Below are 23,304 nucleotides of genomic sequence, written 5' to 3'. Positions count from 1 at the left end.
TGCATTACATTCCAGATGTTAAATCTACATCATATGCAAAATTTGAGGAAATTCGCATGAGTCCGTTTTATTTTAGGACCATTTGTCTATAACATGTAGCCCTTAGACTTGATCCACCAGTCCTTCAACTGCTTACGCACGGTCATCATCGAAACGGCCATTTTATTCCGCCATGTTGATTGTTTCGAGATCGGGGCCGAGGGACTCAGGCTATGTAGCCCTATGGCGATAGTGCCCATTGAGGGCGCTATAACCCCAATTTTAGGAACAAAAATGTGATTTAAAAAAAACGCACTCGTGCGAATTTTGGAAAATTTTCAGAGTATGTAGTATGAACATGTAGAAATATAATCGAGTAGTTGCCCTACCTGCTCTTCTCCGAAAAAATAAAAAGTCATATATCTCAATGATAATGAAACCTCGGTGTTACCACTTAATCGAAATTTCACATTGCGCGGGTAATTCTGGGCAGTCAAAGAATGAAATCGGGATGAATTTAAGACATTTCACCCCAAGTTCGCCCGCAAAATATAAAAAAATATATCAAACTATAGATGGCGCTAAAATGATATAAACATAAAACAAAAAATAAAGAAATACATAATGAGGGCCGAAAAGAATAAAAAACAAACTATATGTCAAGCATGAAATGAGGAACATGAAAAAATATAAGAGCTCCCCCCACCCCGCATTAAGGAATTCGTTAAAAATATAACAAATAAAAAAAATCATAATGTGAAAATGTTTATGATAGCCTATACCCAAAAATAAAGAAATAATTAAGCGAAATAAATAAAAAGCATGAGCTGTCTAGTCAAGAATGATAATGGGCGTAGTGATATGTAATTCTTAATTAAGATTAATTAGTATACATGCCCGGTATTAAACGTGTAGGCCTACAGGGGCGAACTGGTTGTCAGTGCCACACCCAGCAAACACAAAACGTTTTCGACATCATTCGCAAAAGGTTATAAAAGGTTGTCAGAAAATGTTTAACTGTCGGGTTATATAAAGGGTACATTATTGGTATAAAACGTTTTCATAACATTAAATAACATTTGTTGGTAATTTACTGCACAGCAAACACAAATGTTTTACAGCAAACATTTAAATGTCGGGTTATATAAAGGGTATAAAACGTTTTAATAACATTCCTAAAACATTTTTGAAAACTTGATACAAATCATTCTAAACAGAATGTTATTTTGGGGTTGAAAAAATATTTTGCAGAAAATGTTTGCCCAAAATATTTATAATAACGTTTTTAAAATGTTTTCACGACCTTTATATAACCCGACATTTAAATGTTATTAAAACGTTTTGTAAAAAACATTTTAAGAACATTTCTGTGTTTGCTGGGTGCAAATATTTTAACATAATGTTATTTAAGTGTTGACAAAATATTTGGCCAAAAATGTTTGCAAAAATAGTTTACAATGACATTTCGAAAACATTTTAAAAATATTGGTGTAGTGTGTTTTCATACAAAACGTTTTAAAACGATTTCATGACCTTTATATAACCCGACATTTTAATGTTATTAAAACGTTTTTACCTAAACCCAAACCCAAAATATAACTTATTTAAAACGTTTTAAAAACGTTTTTGTGTTTGCTGGGCAGTGATTAACTTCCTGTTTCCATCAGGACATGCACTAGGCCGTCCAGTCAGTGTTCTTTCATGCTGCTTGACCAGAATGCCATTCACAGGTACCAATGTATTACTAATTATGCTAATTATTCACATTTACGATGGAAATGTTCCCGTTTTCTCACATATAGATGCATAAATGGGACGACATTTACTTATCTACCGTATTTATTTCTTATTTAAACCTGGGGTGACCAATCGATGCACTGGCACTGTTCTCCCTTTGGTTCCCAGGTGAAATATTTGACATTGTATGTAAGTTTGAAGACAATCCATATCCTAAACCGATAGGGTTACCCCATACTTTTTGGTAGATGTTTATTTCAATCAGTCAATTTCAGATCACGTAAATTATCAGCTCAAACGTGTCTTAACCGCTTCCAAAATTTCAGGCACCTGACTGTATTGGAAATGTCCCTTGTCATCAAATCGATGGCATTCTGGCTGAAGATTGTCAATAACCTGCTGCATCTCTGCCCATGGAATGAATGGGTCGTCACTTGAACCGATTACTGTGATGAATTTAGTGTTGCTTTTCATTTGGTCCCACAGCCATGGGTGATTGTAGTAACCTGCATGGTGGTGATGATAATGATAATGATAATAACAACAACAACAACAACAGCAACACTAACAAGTACAATAATTATAATGTTTATAAATTAACAATATTTATGATAATAATCATTCGTATAAATTATAAACAATTTTAATTATAAACAATAAAAGTACATAAAATGTTACTAAATAGAACTAATTATAATGAAAATTGAAATAACGCATCAAAACATAAAAACTTCCGACAATTTTAAGATATAACAGAACAATTGAGCATATGTAGAATTTTATATCATTGGCATAATTATTCACAATTCAAAGAATTTGCGAGTAATAAGAAATTGTCCTTTGTTTTGCTATACTTACCACTTGCTGCCTCATTAGCCATACCAAGATCAGTAACACAGGGAGATACAACTATTATACCCTTCACTTGGTATTTCTCAGCATACCTGCATGGTATTATGACAATATTAAAGCCATATTATAACATTTGCTGAGGAAGACGCCCTCACTGAATTTTTAAAATTCCTTTTTTACACGATTAAATTGTACTTTATTAAACCAATATACCCTGCAAAAATCAAGACTCTAAGTGCTGTAGTTTTGTCAAAATCCGTGATTTTGAATTAAAGGCTGATTCAGCGCTTTATTATTACGATGGAATTATTAGTCGAACGCATACACGATGTTCATAACACACAGTACGTCACGGCGTGCGGGACGGTAATATACACAACAAAGGGTCGTACCACAACATGACCGAAGGAGTGGTACGTATTGGCGACATGTGCGCTGGTAGTAAATTCAATTTTCTTTGCTTTCCCGTAGTTGTTCGGCTCAAAAATAAAAGGGGATATATCTGACAGTAAAAGCTAACATTTTATGGCAAAGAAATGCTAATCTATTTTGTTTGAAAATGTTATAATATTGCTTTAAGGTAATAACCATGATAACAGGTAAAATTGGTTACATGTAATTTATGAATGTAATTGAATAAAAATTTTACCATCCTGTATCATTATCAACTTGGACGATATGCAATGCATCCATTTAATGGTGATCTAGTCCGACTGACGTTAGACTGGCCCCCAGTCTCGGTTCGGTTCCATCTCTGGATAATGTAACAATAAATAATTACGTAATGCCTTATGAAAAAAATGCCAACTCCCCCCTTATTTTCTTCAATGCCAAAACCCATTCCTCTTCATCCACAAATCGACGCCACTAATTACACCCACCACAGTCAACCATGCAGCAATATAGAAATATACTCGTATTATAAGTGAACGCGAAAGTCCATTGAGCGCTGGCCCCCAGTCTCGGTTCGGTTCCATCTCTGGATAATGTAACAATAAATAATTACGTAATGCCTTATGAAAAAAAATGCCAACTCCCCCTCCCCCCCTTATTTTCTTCAATGCCAAAAACCCATTCCTCTTCATCCACAAATCGACGCCACTAATTACACCCACCACAGTCAACCATGCAGCAATATAGAAATATACTCGTATTATAAGTGAACGCGAAAGTCCATTGAGCGCTGGCCCCAGTCTCGGTTCGGTTCCATCTCTGGATAATGTAACAATAAATAATTACGTAATGCCTTATGAAAAAAAATGCCAACTCCCCCCTTATTTTCTTCAATGCCAAAACCCATTCCTCTTCATCCACAAATCGACGCCACTAATTACACCCACCACAGTCAACCATGCAGCAATATAGAAATATACTCGTATTATAAGTGAACGCGAAAGTCCATTGAGCGCTGGCCCCCAGTCTCGGTTCGGTTCCATCTCTGGATAATGTAACAATAAATAATTACGTAATGCCTTATGAAAAAAATGCCAACTCCCCCCTTATTTTCTTCAATGCCAAAACCCATGCCTCTTCATCCACAAATCGACGCCACTAATTACACCCACCACAGTCAACCATGCAGCAATATAGAAATATACTCGTATTATAAGTGAACGCGAAAGTCCATTGAGCGCTGGCCCCCAGTCTCGGTTCGGTTCCATCTCTGGATAATGTAACAATAAATAATTACGTAATGCCTTATGAAAAAAAATGCCAACTCCCCCCTTATTTTCTTCAATGCCAAAACCCATTCCTCTTCATCCACAAATCGACGCCACTAATTACACCCACCACAGTCAACCATGCAGCAATATAGAAATATACTCGTATTATAAGTGAACGCGAAAGTCCATTGAGCGCTGGCGACCAGTCTCGGTTCGGTTCCATCTCTGGATAATGTAACAATAAATAATTACGTAATGCCTTATGAAAAAAATGCCAACTCCCCCCTTATTTTCTTCAATGCCAAAACCCATTCCTCTTCATCCACAAATCGACGCCACTAATTACACCCACCACAGTCAACCATGCAGCAATATAGAAATATACTCGTATTATAAGTGAACGCGAAAGTCCATTGAGCGCTGATTCCGAGACTGGTCCAATCTGTTAGAGATCTCACTTCCAAATATTCGTTCAACGAAGCACGGTGATTCCGATGTCAATTACGAAAGCCCCGCCCAGTTTCAATTCAAATATGGTAGCACAAAGCTATGCCGCGGGATGTGACGCAAGATCGGATGGGACACTTGTCAACAACTGAGAGGTATTGAGCTCAAGTGGCACGCGTCTGATAGACCCATGGTACGCGCAATAATAAAAGGCAACCACTCGACTCGGACTTAGGCCTATTGTCCATATTGCGTACATTATCGCGTGCGGTTTGCAAATGTTTGCACATTATTTAGCTAGGGAAGCCTTTTCAAATATCCCCGCGCTGCCAAGCTGCGTTGATTGGTCGGATACAATATCGTTGTTTAGTCGCTTACACAAACGTTAATGTAGTGAAAACATGGACGTGGTATATAGAAAGATTGCGTGACTCCAAATCCGTAAAAGTGAACTTCCAGCAGTTTGTGGGAGCTGGAAGTCAAATTGCCTACAGACTGGGAGGGTCCGTGTATTGGGTTGATTTTTAATGCTATGTAATCTACATTACCAGTCGTTCTCCACGGACCCGAGGAGGGTCTTGATTTTTAATGCTATGTAATCTACATTACCAGTCGTTCTCCACGGACCCGAGGGAGGGTCTTGATTTTTAATGCTATGTAATCTACATTACCAGTCGTTCTCCACGGACCCGAGGGAGGGTCTAGACTGACGTGAGTATGATGAATGTAATACACTTCAATAGGGCACATATTTACAACTTAAAAACCAATTACGTAAGTAAAATTCAAATGCCTGCTTTTTGGGGGAGATTTTAACCAAATTAAGACTTTTCCAAAATGTTTCCTGTCGGATGGACTAGTAAAGCAAATTCTAGTCTTTTGGACGATTAAAAACCAAATTAAGACTTCTCCAAAATCAAAGATTCCATTCAGTTTCACTCAAAAAACCTGAAAAAAATGTGGGAATTTGGACTCACAAAAACTTTGAATTCAGGCAAAAACATGAAAAGTGGTATCTCTGAAAATGTTTCCTCTCAGATGTACTAGTAATTTTGAAGCTTTATAGCTTAATTGCTGGGAATATATATAACACACGTGTTGACAGGTAGGCCCTATACATTATTCACCCTAGTTTTATACGTGTCATACGGCTCATACCCATTTATGAGTCAATACATTGAAGATGTCAGTCATACCTCATAGCAGCTTCTGCTCCAGAACTATGCCCTAGAATGATTGTGTTCTCATCGCATAGAAGCTCATCGTGCATATATGGAAGCCATATTGATTCCCTAGCCACAACTATAGGAAAAACACAAAATAAATCTCTAGTCAAGTTGACAAGCATGTAGCTCAAACAACTATTGCTTCCAAGATCAATGTATCAATATTAAGATTAGATGATGGCTAAAACTGGAAAGACATGACTCCTGCCACCCTTCTTTCCTTAATAATATTAACATTTATTCTTATAATACAGGCCACAATATATACCATGAAGGTCCCGTACCGAGTTACGATAATCAAGCATTCTTACCTGGGTCTGGCATAAGTTTCAAAATACATTCAACATTGTCAATCTAAAAAAGGTAAAGAAAACAAACAAGCAAATAAAAATAACAAACAAACACTCGTAAACAATGAGAATAGGCTTATTATAAACATCTACCAAAAAGTATTTTCCCCCTTAAATAATGGCCATTATTCATAAACGGCTGATCGTATGCCAAATTTGGGATATGCTGTCGAAGCCAAATTTATTTCTGCTTATTATGACACCTCATTTGTTGCAATGGTCCCAATATTGATGTCGCAGCATAGGCCTACATTTGAATGCAGTAACCCAAGATTTGAAATTTGCAGCAAAATCACATTGCCTTATATTCAGTATCCATTGAAGGAAATCTGTTCAGCTCTCATTGGATTATTCTTTTTGTTTCATGCATTTGGAGGGGATCAAAACATGTGATAATCATGAACAACAATTGTCATTACTCACATCAGTGATCATTATTCACGTAATGTCAAATTGAAATATAAAGATTTCAATATTTTTTCTAACCAACAAGGCCCTAAATGGCATACAATTGCCAGTTATCCTTTCAAGGGTAGAGTTAGATTCAAAATTTACTGTGTTCACAACATATGTAACTCTTTTGGTCTTCCACTATGACCTTCTTGGTCACAGAAGCATTGAACTTGTAATGTTTTAATATGGGAGATTGAGTACACAATGACCACTGATGTGAATAATGACTGCTACTGACATCTACTGCTGATATCAGATATATAATATATGACAGTTTATCAAAAACCCATCTACTGCTGATATCAGATAATATCAGATAGTGATATCTGATGGGGTTTTGATAAACTATCAGATAATTTATCAACACCACATCTACTGCTGATATGAAATAATTATAATATCAGATAGTTTATCAATACCCCATCTACTGCTGAAATCAGATAAATTATCAATACCACATCTACTGCTGATATCAGATATAATATCAGATAGTTTATCAATCTACTGCAATCAGTTAATATCAGATAGTTTATTAATAACCCATCTACTACTGATATCAGATAATTTATCAATAACCCATCTATATGCTGATATCAGATAGTTTATCAATACCCATCTACTGCTGGTATCTGATAATTTATCAACACCACATCTACTGCTGATCAATACCCCATCTACCGGGTATCTGATAATTTTAATATCAACATCCCATCTACTGCTGATATCAGATAGTTTATCAATACCCCATCTACTGCTGATATCAGATGATATCAGTTTATCAATACCCCATCTACTGCTGGTATCTGATAATTTATCAACACCACATCTACTGCTGATCAATACCCCATCTACCGGGTATCTGATAATTTTAATATCAACATCCCATCTACTGCTGATATCAGATATAATATCAGATAGTTTATCAATACCCCATCTACTGCTGATATCAAATATAATATCAGATAGTTTATCAATACCCCATCTACTGCTAATATCAGATAATTTATCAATACCACATCTATAATGCTGATATCAGATAGTTTATCGATAACCCATCTACTGCTATCAGTTAATATCAGATAATTTATTACCATCTACTGCTGATATCAGATAATTGACCAATAACCCATCTACTGCTGATAGTTTATCAATAGCCCATCTACTGCTGATATCAGATAAATGATCAATCTACTACTGATATCAGATATAATACCAGATAGTTTATCAATGCCCCATCTACTGCTGATGTCAGATAAATTATCAATCCCCTTCTGCTAATATCAGATAGTGTATCATTAACCCATGGCATCTACTGCTAGCAGTTAATATCAGATAGTTTATTAATACCCAATCTACTGCTGATATCAGATAATTTACCAACATCTACTGCTAATATCAAATGGTTTATTAGTACCCCATCTACTGCTGATATCAGATGATATCATATACCTAGTTCTGTAGTTCATCAATACTCCATCTGCTGATGATATCAGATAGTTTATCAATAACCCATAGTATCAAATAATATCAGCTAGTTTTTCAATATCCTACCACATCTACTGTTGATATCAGATATTATCAGCTAGTTTATCAATAAGCTGTGCAGGTAATACTAAAGTACCCTGGCTGAAATTTGATACACTTTTGATACACCACTTTTGATACGTATGAAAAATGTATGAAATAAAAGACTTTGAATTGGAACCCTCATTTCATACACTTTTATGTATCAAAACTGTATCAAATTAACATTGCATACACATTTTATACATATCAAAAGTGTATCAAATGCCAAGATAATGTATCAAAAAAGTATCAAATGAAATGTATCCTTTCATTACCCAAAGACCAAGAAAGGAGAGACGGGAAAAATATCACATTTAGCCACACATCAGCCCTCCGCTAGGATCAGGCATTTATTTGCCAATTGCAAAAATCCTTTACATGTAAATAATATTAAAGACAACAACAATTCATCGTATATATAAAAAGCAAAATGGCTAAGGCTTCAGCAAGCGTTAAGCATACAAAAGATGCAAAATTGGGAAAATAGAAATATATGGAATACCGGTAAATAAAAGCAACGGAACTGTGTGATGCTACGCAGGCCAATAGCCTTCCAGATGAGGTACCTAAAAGGGGCACATAATATGATTTGAATAGGGTGAATTACGCTATATATTGTAAGGGAAGCTGCTTACAAGCAAAAATTGTTGAGCAAAAGCTGATAGGGTGAGTTACGCTACATATTGTAAGGGAAACTGCTTACAAGCAAGGACCTTTAAAAGCAAAACGCTGAAGCCTTAGAAGCATATTTAAATTCAAGATTTGTTCTTTTCCTTTGCTGGAGCCCGCGAGAGGTTCCCGAGCATCCTTGTAGCTTTGTAGGAAAATAACCTATATATAGATATAGATATAAAGATAATCATTATTGATTAATTACTATACTTAACAAGCAAGGGCGCCTTATAAGGCTATAATTTGAGTAATTTTTTATATGGAATGTTGAAAATGATCCGCCATCACCCTCTAAAACAATAGTATGCATATCATATATATCAAACATTGTATATGCTCATTCCTTTTCTGCCTTTCCTTGGTTGGAACTTGCGAGATATTCAAAAGCGTTCTTGTAGGAGAGATGCCTACGACTTATGCATTTCTAAATAATATTTGTAATTACTCAATTGATTGGCAACATTTGTATCGAAAACAATTGATTTTTATGAAAGCATGAATGTTTTCTTCATGCTGCAATATTTCTTTTACTCCATAAACACAATATATCATTTAAAGACAAAATTTTTATTGATATTTTTGGCTTTACAACCAATTCATATTTTTCCTCTACCGCTTATGGGAGTGGCGGGTGGGAAAATTAAATTTCCGATCCTAGTCGGATGAGAGCTGAATGCGTTGTGATATTTGAAAAGAAGACAAAGCCAATCTCTCCAAAAAAGGCTTCCTCTCATTGGCTAACGAAAAAACTAGGAGGAATCTGCCATGCGAATGGGCCGCCACCCGTTGCCAAACACGCCGATCGATGACCGCATGACAATGACCCGATTGACCTCCTAGTTCATGACCTTAAAAGTCATTTTAATGGGCGCGACCATTCTTGGCATGGGTAAACTGGTTTCTTCAAGACGAGCATTCAGAAACATTATTACCCAAAGACCAAGAAAGGAGAGACGGGAAAAATATCACATTTTGCCACACATCAGCCCTCCGCTAGGATCAGGCATTTATTTGCCAATTGCAAAAATCCTTTACATGTAAATAATATTAAAGACAACAACAATTCATCGTATATATAAAAAGCAAAATGGCTAAGGCTTCAGCAAGCGTTAAGCATACAAAAGATGCAAAATTGGGAAAATAGAAATATATGGAATACCGGTAAATAAAAGCAACGGAACTGTGTGATGCTACGCAGGCCAATAGCCTTCCAGATGAGGTACCTAAAAGGGGCACATAATATGATTTGAATAGGGTGAATTACGCTATATATTGTAAGGAAGCTGCTTACAAGCAAAAATGTTGAGCAAAAGCTGATAGGGTGAGTTACGCTACATATTGTAAGGAAACTGCTTACAAGCAAGGACCTTTAAAAGCAAAACGCTGAAGCCTTAGAAGCATATTTAAATTCAAGATTTGTTCTTTTCCTTTGCTGGAGCCCGCGAGAGGTTCCCGAGCATCCTTGTAGCTTTGTAGGAAAATAACCTATATATAGATATAGATATAAAGATAATCATTATTGATTAATTACTATACTTAACAAGCAAGGGCGCCTTATAAGGCTATAATTTGAGTAATTTTTTATATGGAATGTTGAAAATGATCCGCCATCACCCTCCAAACGAGTTTCTAGTCTGAAACGCTAGAAACTCGCTAACCACCCCCCCGTTTTTATAATTTAGCACAAATCCCTTGTTTTAAATATCTGAATTCTCTGACCCTGGAGGGTACGCGAAGATGTGCGGATCATTGTTAAAGACTACCAAGGCATTGGCAATTTGTTGCCTCATAACCAAAAGGCCCCTTGGTGTCGGATGGGTGCAATCGTAATCGTAAATTGGCCCATCATCATCAGCATTGTTGAGATCAGGGTGCAACACATCGTTATATCTAACGATGTGTGCGTTCCCTTCCAGCATTTCTCTACATACTTTATGAGCATGCTGGTTCAGATTCTTGGTGCTTCGAACCCCTGCCCCCCTGTGTTTCTCTAGAGAATAAGCCAGCCGAAACAATATATCAGACCAAACGATTCTCGTGAATGGAAGTAGCTGTCTGATTGTCATTAACATTTCTGTAATACTACTCCTTAATTGCCCTAAATTTGCTTTGAATATGTCATTCGTCCCGATATGTAAGATAATTGTGGTTGGGAATTGGTATTGGCCTAGTAGCCATCTTAATCTACTTATGATGAATGAAATTTGCCCCCCAGGTTTGCCATCCCAATAGCATTCCCCACCACCATGCAATTGGGTGTTCTTATTTCCGGCACGTCTAATGATGCTGTCCCCTAGTATCCAAGTGCGCATGGATCGTTCTGTTATGCATGGAAGAGAAAGAGAGAATGAGTGAAACTGAAAATTTATGAGGCTTAAAGCCTCAACCTTACGTTACATATATGTAGAGAGAAGTTCCCACAATTCATGGCGAGTTACCTGTAATAAAATGAAAATAGAATCTTAAAGTTAATACACATGTTCTATTGTATGTATACTATCCATTGAAAGAAGTTCTCGTCACATCGTCCAGGTGAAGTACGTAGACAAAATTTTTGCTTAATAATTAATATATCGCCAACTGGTATTATTTTAATCCATCCTTTCATCTGGTTAACCTGTGTTGAGAGTTTCATCACTTTTTCCAGGTGAAGTACCTAAAATGAATTGATAATTATTAATACATTTTTTCAGCATGCATTGATTGGGCCTACTTATCATTTTCTGATACCCATTAAATAGTCTTTCCGATCAAATAAAAACCTGTGCGGAATCTATCAACAATTGCGGCCTAATATAGGATTGATAAGTGGATGACTTCCATCTGCCCATTTCTTTGATTTCCTCTTCTGAAGCCCCACCTAATGCAGCAGAAGTGGCTGCCCCAATTCTAAAGCTATGTGAGCTGAAGTGGCTAGGGGATAATCCTACAAGCTTAATGCCTTTTTTCAACATGCACCCGAATTGATATGATGTTAACGGATCACCCGAAAATGAATGAAAAGAGGGCCTTGTCGGATAGGCCTTGCCCTGAGGAATTCCTCTACAGCTTTTACTGGACATAACTGGCAACTTGATGAACTTTCAATTTTCAAACTAACCGATAACCCTCTTTGGTCAGTTTTCGAAAATCTAATTCTAACCTCTAGAACTTTTCGTGCTGTTTGTGAAATGGAAATATCCTCTACTGCTAAAATTCTTGACATGTCGCCTGATTTTTAAGACTTGTGAATTCCCCTACTCTTAAAAACCCAAAAAATGCTAAAAGAAAAGCTGCTTTAAATAACAAGACTTCGTATTGTGAATTACAAACAGATGGTAATTTCTCCAACAAATTGCGCAATATCGCTGGTGTTATAGGCAGCCTTGTATCACATTGAGGATTTTGTCGCTTGCACCTTCCTTCATCTTTTTATTACAAAACTATCTGTTGGGTCTAGCCACCCATTGACTTTGTGAACAAAAGCTAATGCCGACATTCTTGAATTTATAGTTGCTGGTGACTTTCTTTCTACTACAAGATATGCAATGAATGCCATTAAGTGACTCTGGGGCACTGGCCAACCTTGACCCAATTGAAATTGATCTCTAAATTTTAAAAATGAGTTGACACTTGCTCTGTATGAATCCCATGTTGAAGTTGTCATTGATGCCCTCAGCAATTGCTGGCTTACACGCTCTAAATCTTCCAAAGAAATGTTGGCACCTGAATACCTTCTGCCTCTGCCTCTGGCGCCATCCTCCGGAAACGCTCCATCTGAAAGCGTGAGAGCGCATCCGCAATGTCATTTCGTTTGCCTGGAATATGTTTTGCTAAAAAGGCAACATTTGACTTTAAACATTGTAATGTAAAAAAACGAACCAAAGTCATTATTTTTGGGCACTTTGACGTTTGTTTGTTAATAATCGCCACTACTGATTGATTGTCTGATCTCACCATTATTCGTTTTCCTACTAGCAGATCCCCCCACAAAACTATCGCCACTACTACTGGAAACAATTCCAACCACGCAATAGAATGCTTTTCAACCTGATCTGGCCATTTACTTTGAAACCATTTGCCTCTGAAATAGCCTCCACACCCAATACTTGCGCTGGCATCTGTAAAAAGTTGCAAATCTTCCTCCCCTGACCATATTTGGTCAGGGATTATGGTCATGCCATTGAATCGTTCCAGAAATAAGACCCACATTTTCAAATCCTCTTTTGCCCCTTGATTTAATTCTATTCTACGCCTCGATTTCTGTTCCCCGCATGTCAAATCTATTAATCTCCGTAGAAACGCCCTTCCAGGGGACACTGCCTTACAAACAAATGAAAGGGATCCTATTACGGATTGTAAATCCTTCAACGAGATTTTCGTTGATTTTAAGGCGCTACTGATTTTCACCTGAATGCTTTTTAACTTGTCTTGAGGAATCGCAATGATCTGCTTTATTGAGTCAATCTCCAGTCCTAAATATGTAATTTTTGTTGCTGGGCCTACTGATTTATCTGGCGCCAACGGAACTCCTAAATTTTCGCAAACGTTTTCAAAACATTTTACGAGCTGACCGCATGACTTATATCGCACTCCGTCATGCGGCCCAGTAAGAAAGAAGTCATCCATATAGTGTGTAACTCTATCAGTACCCGCTGCTTTTTTCACCGCCCATTCAATGAAAGTTGAGAATTTTTCAAATAGTGCCGGTGAACATGACGCCCCCATTGGCAGAGCTTTATCAACGTAATACTGATCTAAAACCTTCATGCCCAATAATTGAAAATCATCCGGGTGGATTGGTAAAAGCCTAAATGCTGATTGAATATCTGCTTTGGCCATTAAGGCCCCTTTCCTACTCCTGCTACTAATTTAACTGCAACATCAAAACTTGCGTATTTTACCTTACAGATTTTTTGATCAATTCCATCATTTATGGACCCCCCCTCCGGAAACGAAAGATGTTGAATAAGTCTGAATTTTCCTGGTTCTGATTTCGGTACTAAACCAATTGGTGAAACTATTAAATTTTCCATCGGGCAAACAGTGAATGGACCTGCAATTCGCTTTGCTTGTATTTCTTTGTTAAGTTTTTCAATTGCCCTATCAGGAAATTGCCTCACTGATGGTAAATTCTGAGCCTCCTTGCTACCCTCTCCCTAAAAAATGCAATTTAAATCCATCTGAAAATCCTTCTTTAAGTATTTTTGCTGATGACACATCAGGATATTGGTTTAATAAAGGAACAAGAGATTTTAATTTAATTGGGGATGGATACTTGCAACATGTGCAATTGGTATCTGGACCTGTGATAGCATTGCTGTAATTATTATTACACAATTTACTTGCTCCATTTTTTGCATCGTGTTGCTGAATGATTTTGGTCCCCGCAACGTGTGCATTTGTGGATATATATGCAGTTTCTTCTGATACATCCTTGCTTGTTGAAATCAAAGCACACATTGCCCCCTTTTTTGTGGGTGCGGTTGGACTTGCGGCTGCAAAGTTTCTTCCAACGTATTGCTGGCGAAACCCGCCTTGACTTGTCCCCCTGGCACGAAAATTCCGAAAATTACCGCCCCGATAATTTGTATATGAATTCACTGCTGAAGAATTAACAGTCTGGTTAGAAAACCTACTACCCGTATACGGATTGAATGTGGGTACCCCCGGCACGGCAACATACACAGCCCATAATTCTGCATCTAAAACTGCCCAAGAACTTTGCGGGTGACTTTGCTGCCTCATTCTATACTGTTGATCATAGCTACGCCACCCCCACCCACCAAATCTGGAAGCCGCAGTTCTAATTGTCTGCATATACTTCAATAACTCCTGAGCACGATGAGGGTGTGCTTCTAAAAATACAGAAGTAAAAATGAGGAATGCGTTTGTCCACGCATAAATTGAAGTAATATATTTCTTTGGGTTTGCATTTTTCCATACAATCCTCCCCCTTCACTGATTGATAACGATAGGTCATGATCTTCCTCCACTCGCTTATTTGGGTTACTTTTTTCCAAAAGTATTGCCAGATCTACGTACTCCCCATTAATTATTTTTGTTTTCATTGTCTGTGGAATCCCCGTACCCAATGGACTACATACTGATGTTAAAGGATTGACCCCATATCGAAGCTGGTCACTCAATGATACATTCATATCGACATTTATAGCATTACCATCATTGACTATTGTATTAGTAGCAACATTAGCATTATGAGACATGGCATGTGAATTGATATTTGTACTTGACATTGGTACCGGCATTGGTATAAACGCAGATGGTACTGTTGGAGCATTATTAGCGTTAACCTGCTGCCCCACCTGGCTATTTAAAGCACCATACGCATTACCAGCAATGATTGCATTAGGCCTACTACTACTAGCGTGATAAGCATTATTTATGACATTTGGATTGGCACTCGCGCTTGATAAAGCTCCTGCTGAAGTAGCAATACTAGAATTAGCCATAACATTTTGCATTGGTTGATTAATTGTACCATAAGCGCTACCATTATTGAGTAAAGTGGCGTTATTGATTGGCCCCTCTTGAACATTCTGCCTTGCTTGATTGATTGTACCAAAAGCATTGCTACTATTGACATTATTGATTGGCCCGTCGATATTTTGCCTATTATTAATCAATGGCCTATTGTCCGTATTCACGGTATTGACATGGCCTATTACTGGCAATGATTGATCAAAATTACCTGCTAATAATTGGTCCGCCATTAGTCTTGGCTGTTCTACAACGGGTATTGGCATGGGTCGTTGTACCGGTACTTGCTGCGCATCTACAGGCACCATCGCTGGTCGTTCTTGTAATGGAATTGGTTCTGGTTGTTGTCCGGCGCCCTGCTGTATTTCTACCACATTTTCCTGTCCATTATCCTGAACCAATTGATTGATTGCTCTCGCCTGGGCCCTAGTTTGCCTTTCTCCTGTCGGAGCTTGCACTCTTCCTGTCTGTACTTCTCTATTAGCTCCCCCACGACCACCTCTAGATCCTCTACCTCTCTGATTTCTAGATCCTCTACCTCTCTGATTTCTCTTTCCCATGGCGACGCTGACCACGATGTGTGCTAACTTTCAATGTAAACAATTCAGTTCCCACGTACTCACAGCCGGTCGTGCAATGCGAAAGTTCGATGAACCCAATGTTTATCAGACACTCGCTGATACCATAAATCTCACGTCACACAATCACTGACGATAATTTGATGAAAAGTTGGATTTCAATTGACGATAATTTTTTGACGTCAATATTTGTAAAAATTCTCAGTCTATAAATATAAATCCTCACGACACAGTCTTGACGATGATTTGTTGAAAAGTTAAAATTCGATTGACGATGATTTTTATGCCGTCAATCATGCAATATTTGGGAAAATCTCATCAATTGTCCGTCCTTGCTGCTAACAAATCTGGTTGAAAATCACGCTGAATTATTATTTTAATTCAGTGTAGCTTGTTGAATAGCCTTGATGAAGCTTACAAGGCTCTGGATACAAATAGATTTTTGCGATAGCAAAATTAAATTTCCGATCCTAGTCGGATGAGAGCTGAATGCGTTGTGATATTTGAAAAGAAGACAAAGCCAATCTCTCCAAAAAAGGCTTGCTCTCATTGGCTAACGAAAAAACTAGGAGGAATCTGCCATGCGAATGGGCCGCCACCCGTTGCCAAACACGCCGATCGATGACCGCATGACAATGACCCGATTGACCTCCTAGTTCATGACCTTAAAAGTCATTTTAATGGGCGCGACCATTCTTGGCATGGGTAAACTGGTTTCTTCAAGACGAGCATTCAGAAACATTATTTCATACATATTTGATACATAATTATATCAAAAGTGTATCAAATAAGTAACTGTATCAAATCAGGGTTCCAATTTAAACTGTATCAAATTAGCGTTCAAATTTTTATCCTTTCATTTCATACACATTTCATACATAATTTATATCAAAAGTGTATCGAATATGTTACTGTATCAAATGAGGGTTCCAATTTAAACTGTATCAAATTTTCGTTGAAATTTTTATCCTTTCATTTCATACACATTTCATACATAATTTATATCAAAAGTGTATTGAATATGTTACTGTATCAAATGAGGGTTCCAATTTAAACTGTATCAAATTTGCGTTCAAATTTTTATCCTTTCATTTCATACACATTTCATACATAATTTATATCATAATTGTATAGAATATGTTACTGTATCAAATGAGGGTTGCAATTTAAACTGTATCAAATTTGCGTTCAAATTTTTATCCTTTCATTTCATACACATTTCATACATAATTTATATCAAAAGTGTATCGAATATGTTACTGTATCAAATGAGGGTTCCAATTTAAACTGTATCAAATTTACGTTCAAATTTTTATCCTTTCATTTCATACACATTTCATACATAATTTATATCAAAAGTGTATTGAATATGTTACTGTATCAAATCAGGGTTCCAATTTAAACTGTATCAAATTAGCGTTCAAATTTGTATCCTTTCATTTCATACACATTTCATACATCATTTATATCAAAAGTGTATCGAATATGTTACTGTATCAAATGAGGGTTCCAATTTAAACTGTATCAAATTAGCATTGAAATTTTTATCCTTTCATTTCATACACATTTCATACATCATTTATATCAAAAGTGTATCGAATATGTTACTGTATCAAATGAGGGTTCCAATTTAAACTGTATCAAATTTACGTTCAAATTTTTATCCTTTCATTTCATACACATTTCATACATCATTTATATCAAAAGTGTATCGAATATGTTACTGTATCAAATGAGGGTTCCAATTTAAACTGTATCAAATTTACGTTCAAATGTTTATCCTTTCATTTCATACACATTTCATACATCATTTATATCAAAAGTGTATCGAATATGTTACTGTATCAAATGAGGGTTCCAATTTAAACTGTATCAAATTAGCATTGAAATTTTTATCCTTTCATTTCATACACATTTCATACATCATTTATATCAAAAGTGTATCGAATATGTTACTGTATCAAATGAGGGTTCCAATTTAAACTGTATCAAATTTTCGTTGAAATTTTTATCCTTTCATTTCATACACATTTCATACATAATTATATCAAAAGTGTATGAAATATGTAACTGTATCAAATCAGGGTTCCAATTTAAACTGTATCAAATTAGCATTCAAATTTTATCCTTTCATTTCATACACATTTCATACATAATTATATCAAAAGTGTATGAAATATGTAACTATATCAAATCAGGGTTCCAATTTAAACTGTATCAAATTAGCGTTGGAATTTTTATCCTTTCATTTCATACACATTTCATACATAATTATATCAAAAGTGTATGAAATATGTAACTGTATGAAATAAGCGTTCCAATTTAAACTGTATCAAATTAGCGTTCAAATTTTATCCTTTAATTTCATACATAATTTATATCAAAAGTGTATCGAATATGTTACTGTATCAAATCAGCATTCCAATTTAAACTGTATCAAATTAGCATTGAAATTTTGATCCTTTCATTTCATACACATTTCATACATAATTATATCAAAAGTGTATCAAATATGTCACTGTATGAAATCAGCATTCCAATTTAAACTGTATCAAATTAGCATTGAAATTCTTATCCTTTCATTTTATACACATTTTATACATAATTATATCAAAAGTGTATCAAATATGTCACTGTATCAAATCAGCATTCCAATTCTAATGCTGGCCAGCGGGACCGCCCTATTTTTGATACATGCCATTTGATACACTTTTGATATAGTTTTTGATCCACTTTTGATACAGTTTTTATACACTTTTGATAGTTTTTTGATACACTTTTGATAGTTTTTTGATACACTTTTGATACAGTTTTTATACACTTTTGATACAGTTTTTTATACACTTTTGATACAGTTTTTATACACTTTTGATACAGTTTTTTATACACTTTTGATACAGTTTTTCAAATTTCAAAATTGGTCCAATCAAGCTCAAATTCAACAAGAATTATCCTTACATGATCTAAACATATTTGCAAACAGTATTGACCCCAAAGTGAAGGGGTGAAATGTCAAATTTTGAAATTAGTCTAATCAAGCTCAAATTCAACACTGCCTTCTACTGCCAATGCTGACCTCTAGCACTTTCCCCCCTCACGGAGCAGCTCAATGCACTTTCCCCATCAACGTTCAAAATTACAACGCAATAGGATAAATGTGTGAGAAAGTATTGCAAAAAAGAAGCAAAACCCAACCAAAATAGAACATACATACATCAGAGGGCCTGCTTGGAAAGCAGTGCTTGTCACTGAAGTCGTTACCCTCAATAAAGAGACAAAAAGGCTACCAATAACAAAAAGATCTACTATACAGGCATGTGCTATATTCATGCTTAATACATGTACATATACATAGAGGCCCTAGATATATATAATATATAGTAAGCTTACCTTATCAGAACAAAGTCAGATATTTCCTCTTTAATCACAGTCCCTGATTACAACTATATTGTATACTAATGTGCAGTCTACAAGCATGTTTGTATCTTCATCATGATAAATAAAACACCATAATTTGCTCTAAAATACAGTACATTTCCAAATGCAAATCCTGGTGTTAACTGCATGCATGCCACATGGGCAAATTTGAAAATGATGAGTCATTATCTAGACATGTGATCAGTTATTGATACAGTTTTGATACACTACATGTACAAAAGGTCAGTTTATGAAAGCCCAATTTGATACACTTTTGATATACCTCTAGCCACCCAAAATAAACCAAGTCCAATTTAATACGCTTTTGATACACTGTAGGCAGCCAGAATTTGACCAAGTCCAATTTGATACACTTTTGATATACATCTAGCAACCAAAAATTAACTAAGTTCAATTTGATACACTTTACATACACTAAAAAACAGGCAAAGTCCAATTTGATACACTTTTGATATACATCTAGTAACCAAAAATTAACTAAGTTCAATTTGATACACTTTACATACACTAAAAAACAGGCAAAGTCCAATTTGATACACTTTTGATACACTGTATGCAGCCAGAATTTGACAAAGTCCAATTTGATATACTTTTGATATACATCTAGCACCAAAAGTTCATTTTGATACACTTTACATACATTGAAAAACTGCAAAGTCCACTTTGATACACTTTTGATACACCACAAGCATGGCCAAAATTAACTAAGTTCAAATTCGATACACTTTTGATACATTTTTGATACAGTTAGGTGGTATTTGATACAGTTTTGATACCCTATATTTTCAGTTGATACATTTTCAATACACCCTTTGTATATCAAAACTGTATCAAATTGCCGTTTGATACAGTTTTAATACACTTTGATACACTTTTGATACACTTCTTGCTGTATAGAATTTCTGCTAGGGTACTAATAGTTCATCAAAACCATGCACCTGTCACTGTCACTGTCAGGCTACTCAGTGCTGTTATAAATTTATGAGATAGCCAGGCCTTGAAATAAGCGGGCGCGGGAGCAAATTTGCTCTCGTAAAGCCACCAATTGCTCCTGGTCCTTATAAAATTCACATGAACCAGGAGCAATTTTCTAAAACAAATTGCTCCTGGTTCCAGTTTTGCACTTGATGCAATAGTGCTGCTATGGTATACAGAAAGGGATTACTTTTTGAAAATTGCTCCTGTTTCTTCAGAAATTGCTCCTGGTTCTGGTAAAATCCCAGTGAACCAGGAACAATGTTCAAAAACAAATTGCTCCTGGTTCCAGTCTGCTTATTTCAAGGCTTGGAGATAGCTACATAGCTTAGAAGCTGAGGTTTATTGCACATGTTATGTGAATAGTGTTTTTATATAGGCTCCGGAAGATGATAAATATTAGGGGGGGGGTGATCATGTGGCCTGGTATGTGGAGTGGGCCAGGGCTTGCAGTAGTTCCTGGTTCCGGAGTTACTGATGTTGTGTACCTAAAATTACCCTAATTTTATTGGGGCAGTTTGCTGTTAATGTCATCATAGTTATAGGCTATGTTATGTATAGGCCTAAATCTCAGTGATGTTGGCAACTTTCACAAAAAGCTTCAAAATGACCATCCGAGATATCAAGTTTGAGAAAGCGAATGCGAATCTGTTGCTTTTGATACATTTAGTTCCTAATAGAACAAAAAATAACACCGTGTTTGGGGCAAAATAGGGAAAATTTGCAAAATGTTGCACTCCTAGCTTTAATACGTCTAGCCTTCACTGGTCCATCAAATACTAAGTAGCACAATTCACCAAGCATGCATGACTTTATAAAGCTTACCTTATTGAGTTCACTGTGTAGCCAACCATACCAGTTAGCGTTGAAAAGACTACTAGTGCTTGTGCACCCATTACCCGGGATAATTACTATACGCTGAACATCCATTTATAAATTTATTTATTTCTAAATCCCAAACAAAGCTTGCAAGCTTTAAATATATAATGTCCGGTCACCACGTTTCGCGTTTTACTCTCAACTTTTGTTTTGATTTCACTATCAGCAGAGGTCAAAGGTGGCATAGCTCAGTCGTTTCTTTTTTTTTTTTTCATTTTGTACCAATTGGCAATATTATCTCAAACCGTCAAGAAACTTGGTAGCTCTTGGTACAACTTAGTAAAATAAACCTGACTCTATTTTATACAGTCAGGTCTATTTTTTATAACTTCCATCATCAACTTGATCATCATCCTTGTACACTTTGGTCATGTACAATACACGCTACACTGTCACTTCCTTATGAATATTAAATATGTATACGTAATATAATTAATAGCTACCAGTGCTTCCGAAACCCCAGGGCCAAGACCAGGACAAAAAATTAACACCGAGACAGTTATTAGGTCCCCTACTCGTAGTATATATATTATAAGGATTCACTTCAGAAAAAGTATAGGCCTAGACCTAGTGTGAGTGTATGGCCAATGAAGGGCCTATGATTTTTGAGTTATTAAAAGCACTAAAAAGGAGCACAAATGTGTGGCAAAAATTTCAACATTTTGCATTCTACAGGTCAAAATTCGTTTAAAAAAATGCTCCCCCCCCCCCATTGTCTCAAATTGTCCTTCTTCTTGCAAAAACAAATCATAATGTGATAGGGTTTCGAAGATGACAAATATGAGACCATTAGTCTAACTTGAATTGACGTGGACTTTGGGATGATAGGCTTATGGTTATTAAGGGTAGACGAGGTATTGTTGGTCGAAGCAACCTAAAAATCGATTGGCATTATCTAGATCAATATATTATTGAAAATTAACACCTTGATGTTTTGCAAAAGTTCATTCTATAAATCGTATACTTTGCAAACTTGCTTAATTTATTGTTGTTAATGAGTTATGTACGTTTTACAAAAGTGTTGTTGTTTCAGCCCTCTTTACAACGTAACTCAAGAACCGCAGCACCTATAAAAGTATATCAGTAATATTTCAAATCTTCTACACGCTCGCTATGAATTGAGCAATGCAGTTTTTGCCAAAGCTCACTACCATTCGTAAGATGCTGTGAACTACCAAATCACAACAGTTTAAAATAATTAATAACCTTAATACAAGATGATATTGATTTTGACATTTGATAACATTTTTGGGGTGCTTGATGGTGTAGGCCTACTTGTTCTTGAGTGTGAAATATTATATTTTTCATTAAAAAAAATCTCCCATAAACCAGTATTATTAAAATAAATAGGGAAACAGAGTATTTCATTGCTAAGAAGAAAAACAAACTTTCATGCTATTGTCTAAAATGAAGATTTGACATCTAAAAATATTCTGGTCCATCTTATGTAATGTGTACACAGTACAGTTTTATATATTTGATTGTAGGTCTACATGACTGTAGTGCTGAATTGGGTAGTGGGACTAGTGTGACTGCATAAGGGACCGTTCACAAACACTTGTAAGGGGGGCCCTGAAGTTTTTTGACCCTCCTCAGGGGGGGGGGGGGCTAGTTCACCACGTAAACTTGTATGGCTCAAAATTCGGACCGCTGGACAGATAGTATCAGTTTGTGAATGAGGACATCGTATAAGTTCCTTGTACTAGGGGGGGGGGGCCTGAAAAAAATGACCACAAATTTTCCTGGAAAATTTGAGTTTATATGCTTGGGGACATGGACTAAGTGAGATTGGACTAACTGGGTCTGGACAAAGTGGGATTTGGACCAAATGGGATTGGACTAAGTGGGATTGGACCAAATGGGATTGGACCAAGTGGGAATTGTCCTTTTCTATGGGGTTGACCCATAATTTTCATGTCAAAAAGGGGCCCTGAAATTTTTAGGTCTGTAAAGGGGGGCCCGAAAATTTTTCGTGATGAAATTTTTTTGCATCAGCCCCCCCCCCTTT

General features: G+C 36.3%; 2 protein-coding genes across 2 annotated transcripts; both read right to left on the bottom strand.

Annotated features, from left to right (window-relative positions):
- Nucleotides 1–1,430: 1,430 nt before the first annotated feature.
- LOC140153465 (serine hydrolase RBBP9-like) lies at nt 1,431–21,629 on the bottom strand. The gene is made up of 5 exons (XM_072176223.1): nt 21,243–21,629; nt 6,217–6,259; nt 5,876–5,981; nt 2,575–2,660; nt 1,431–2,222 (listed from the first exon to the last, which is right to left on the bottom strand). Exons 1-5 carry the CDS (start codon nt 21,345–21,347, stop codon nt 2,005–2,007), a joined length of 558 nt encoding a protein of 185 aa, XP_072032324.1. The 5' UTR covers nt 21,348–21,629; the 3' UTR covers nt 1,431–2,004.
- LOC140151696 (uncharacterized) lies at nt 10,644–16,443 on the bottom strand. The gene is made up of 2 exons (XM_072174032.1): nt 15,638–16,443; nt 10,644–11,266 (listed from the first exon to the last, which is right to left on the bottom strand). The coding sequence occupies exons 1-2, from the start codon at nt 15,984–15,986 to the stop codon at nt 10,644–10,646; spliced, it is 972 nt and encodes a 323-aa protein (XP_072030133.1). The 5' UTR covers nt 15,987–16,443.
- Nucleotides 21,630–23,304: the final 1,675 nt, after the last annotated feature.

The sequence above is a fragment of the Amphiura filiformis genome, chromosome 5 (assembly GCF_039555335.1).
Source record: "Amphiura filiformis chromosome 5, Afil_fr2py, whole genome shotgun sequence".
In the NCBI taxonomy this organism is placed as follows: domain Eukaryota; kingdom Metazoa; phylum Echinodermata; class Ophiuroidea; order Amphilepidida; family Amphiuridae; genus Amphiura; species Amphiura filiformis.
Note: the sequence above shows the minus strand (reverse complement) of the source record. Positions and strands in the feature narration are given on the sequence as shown.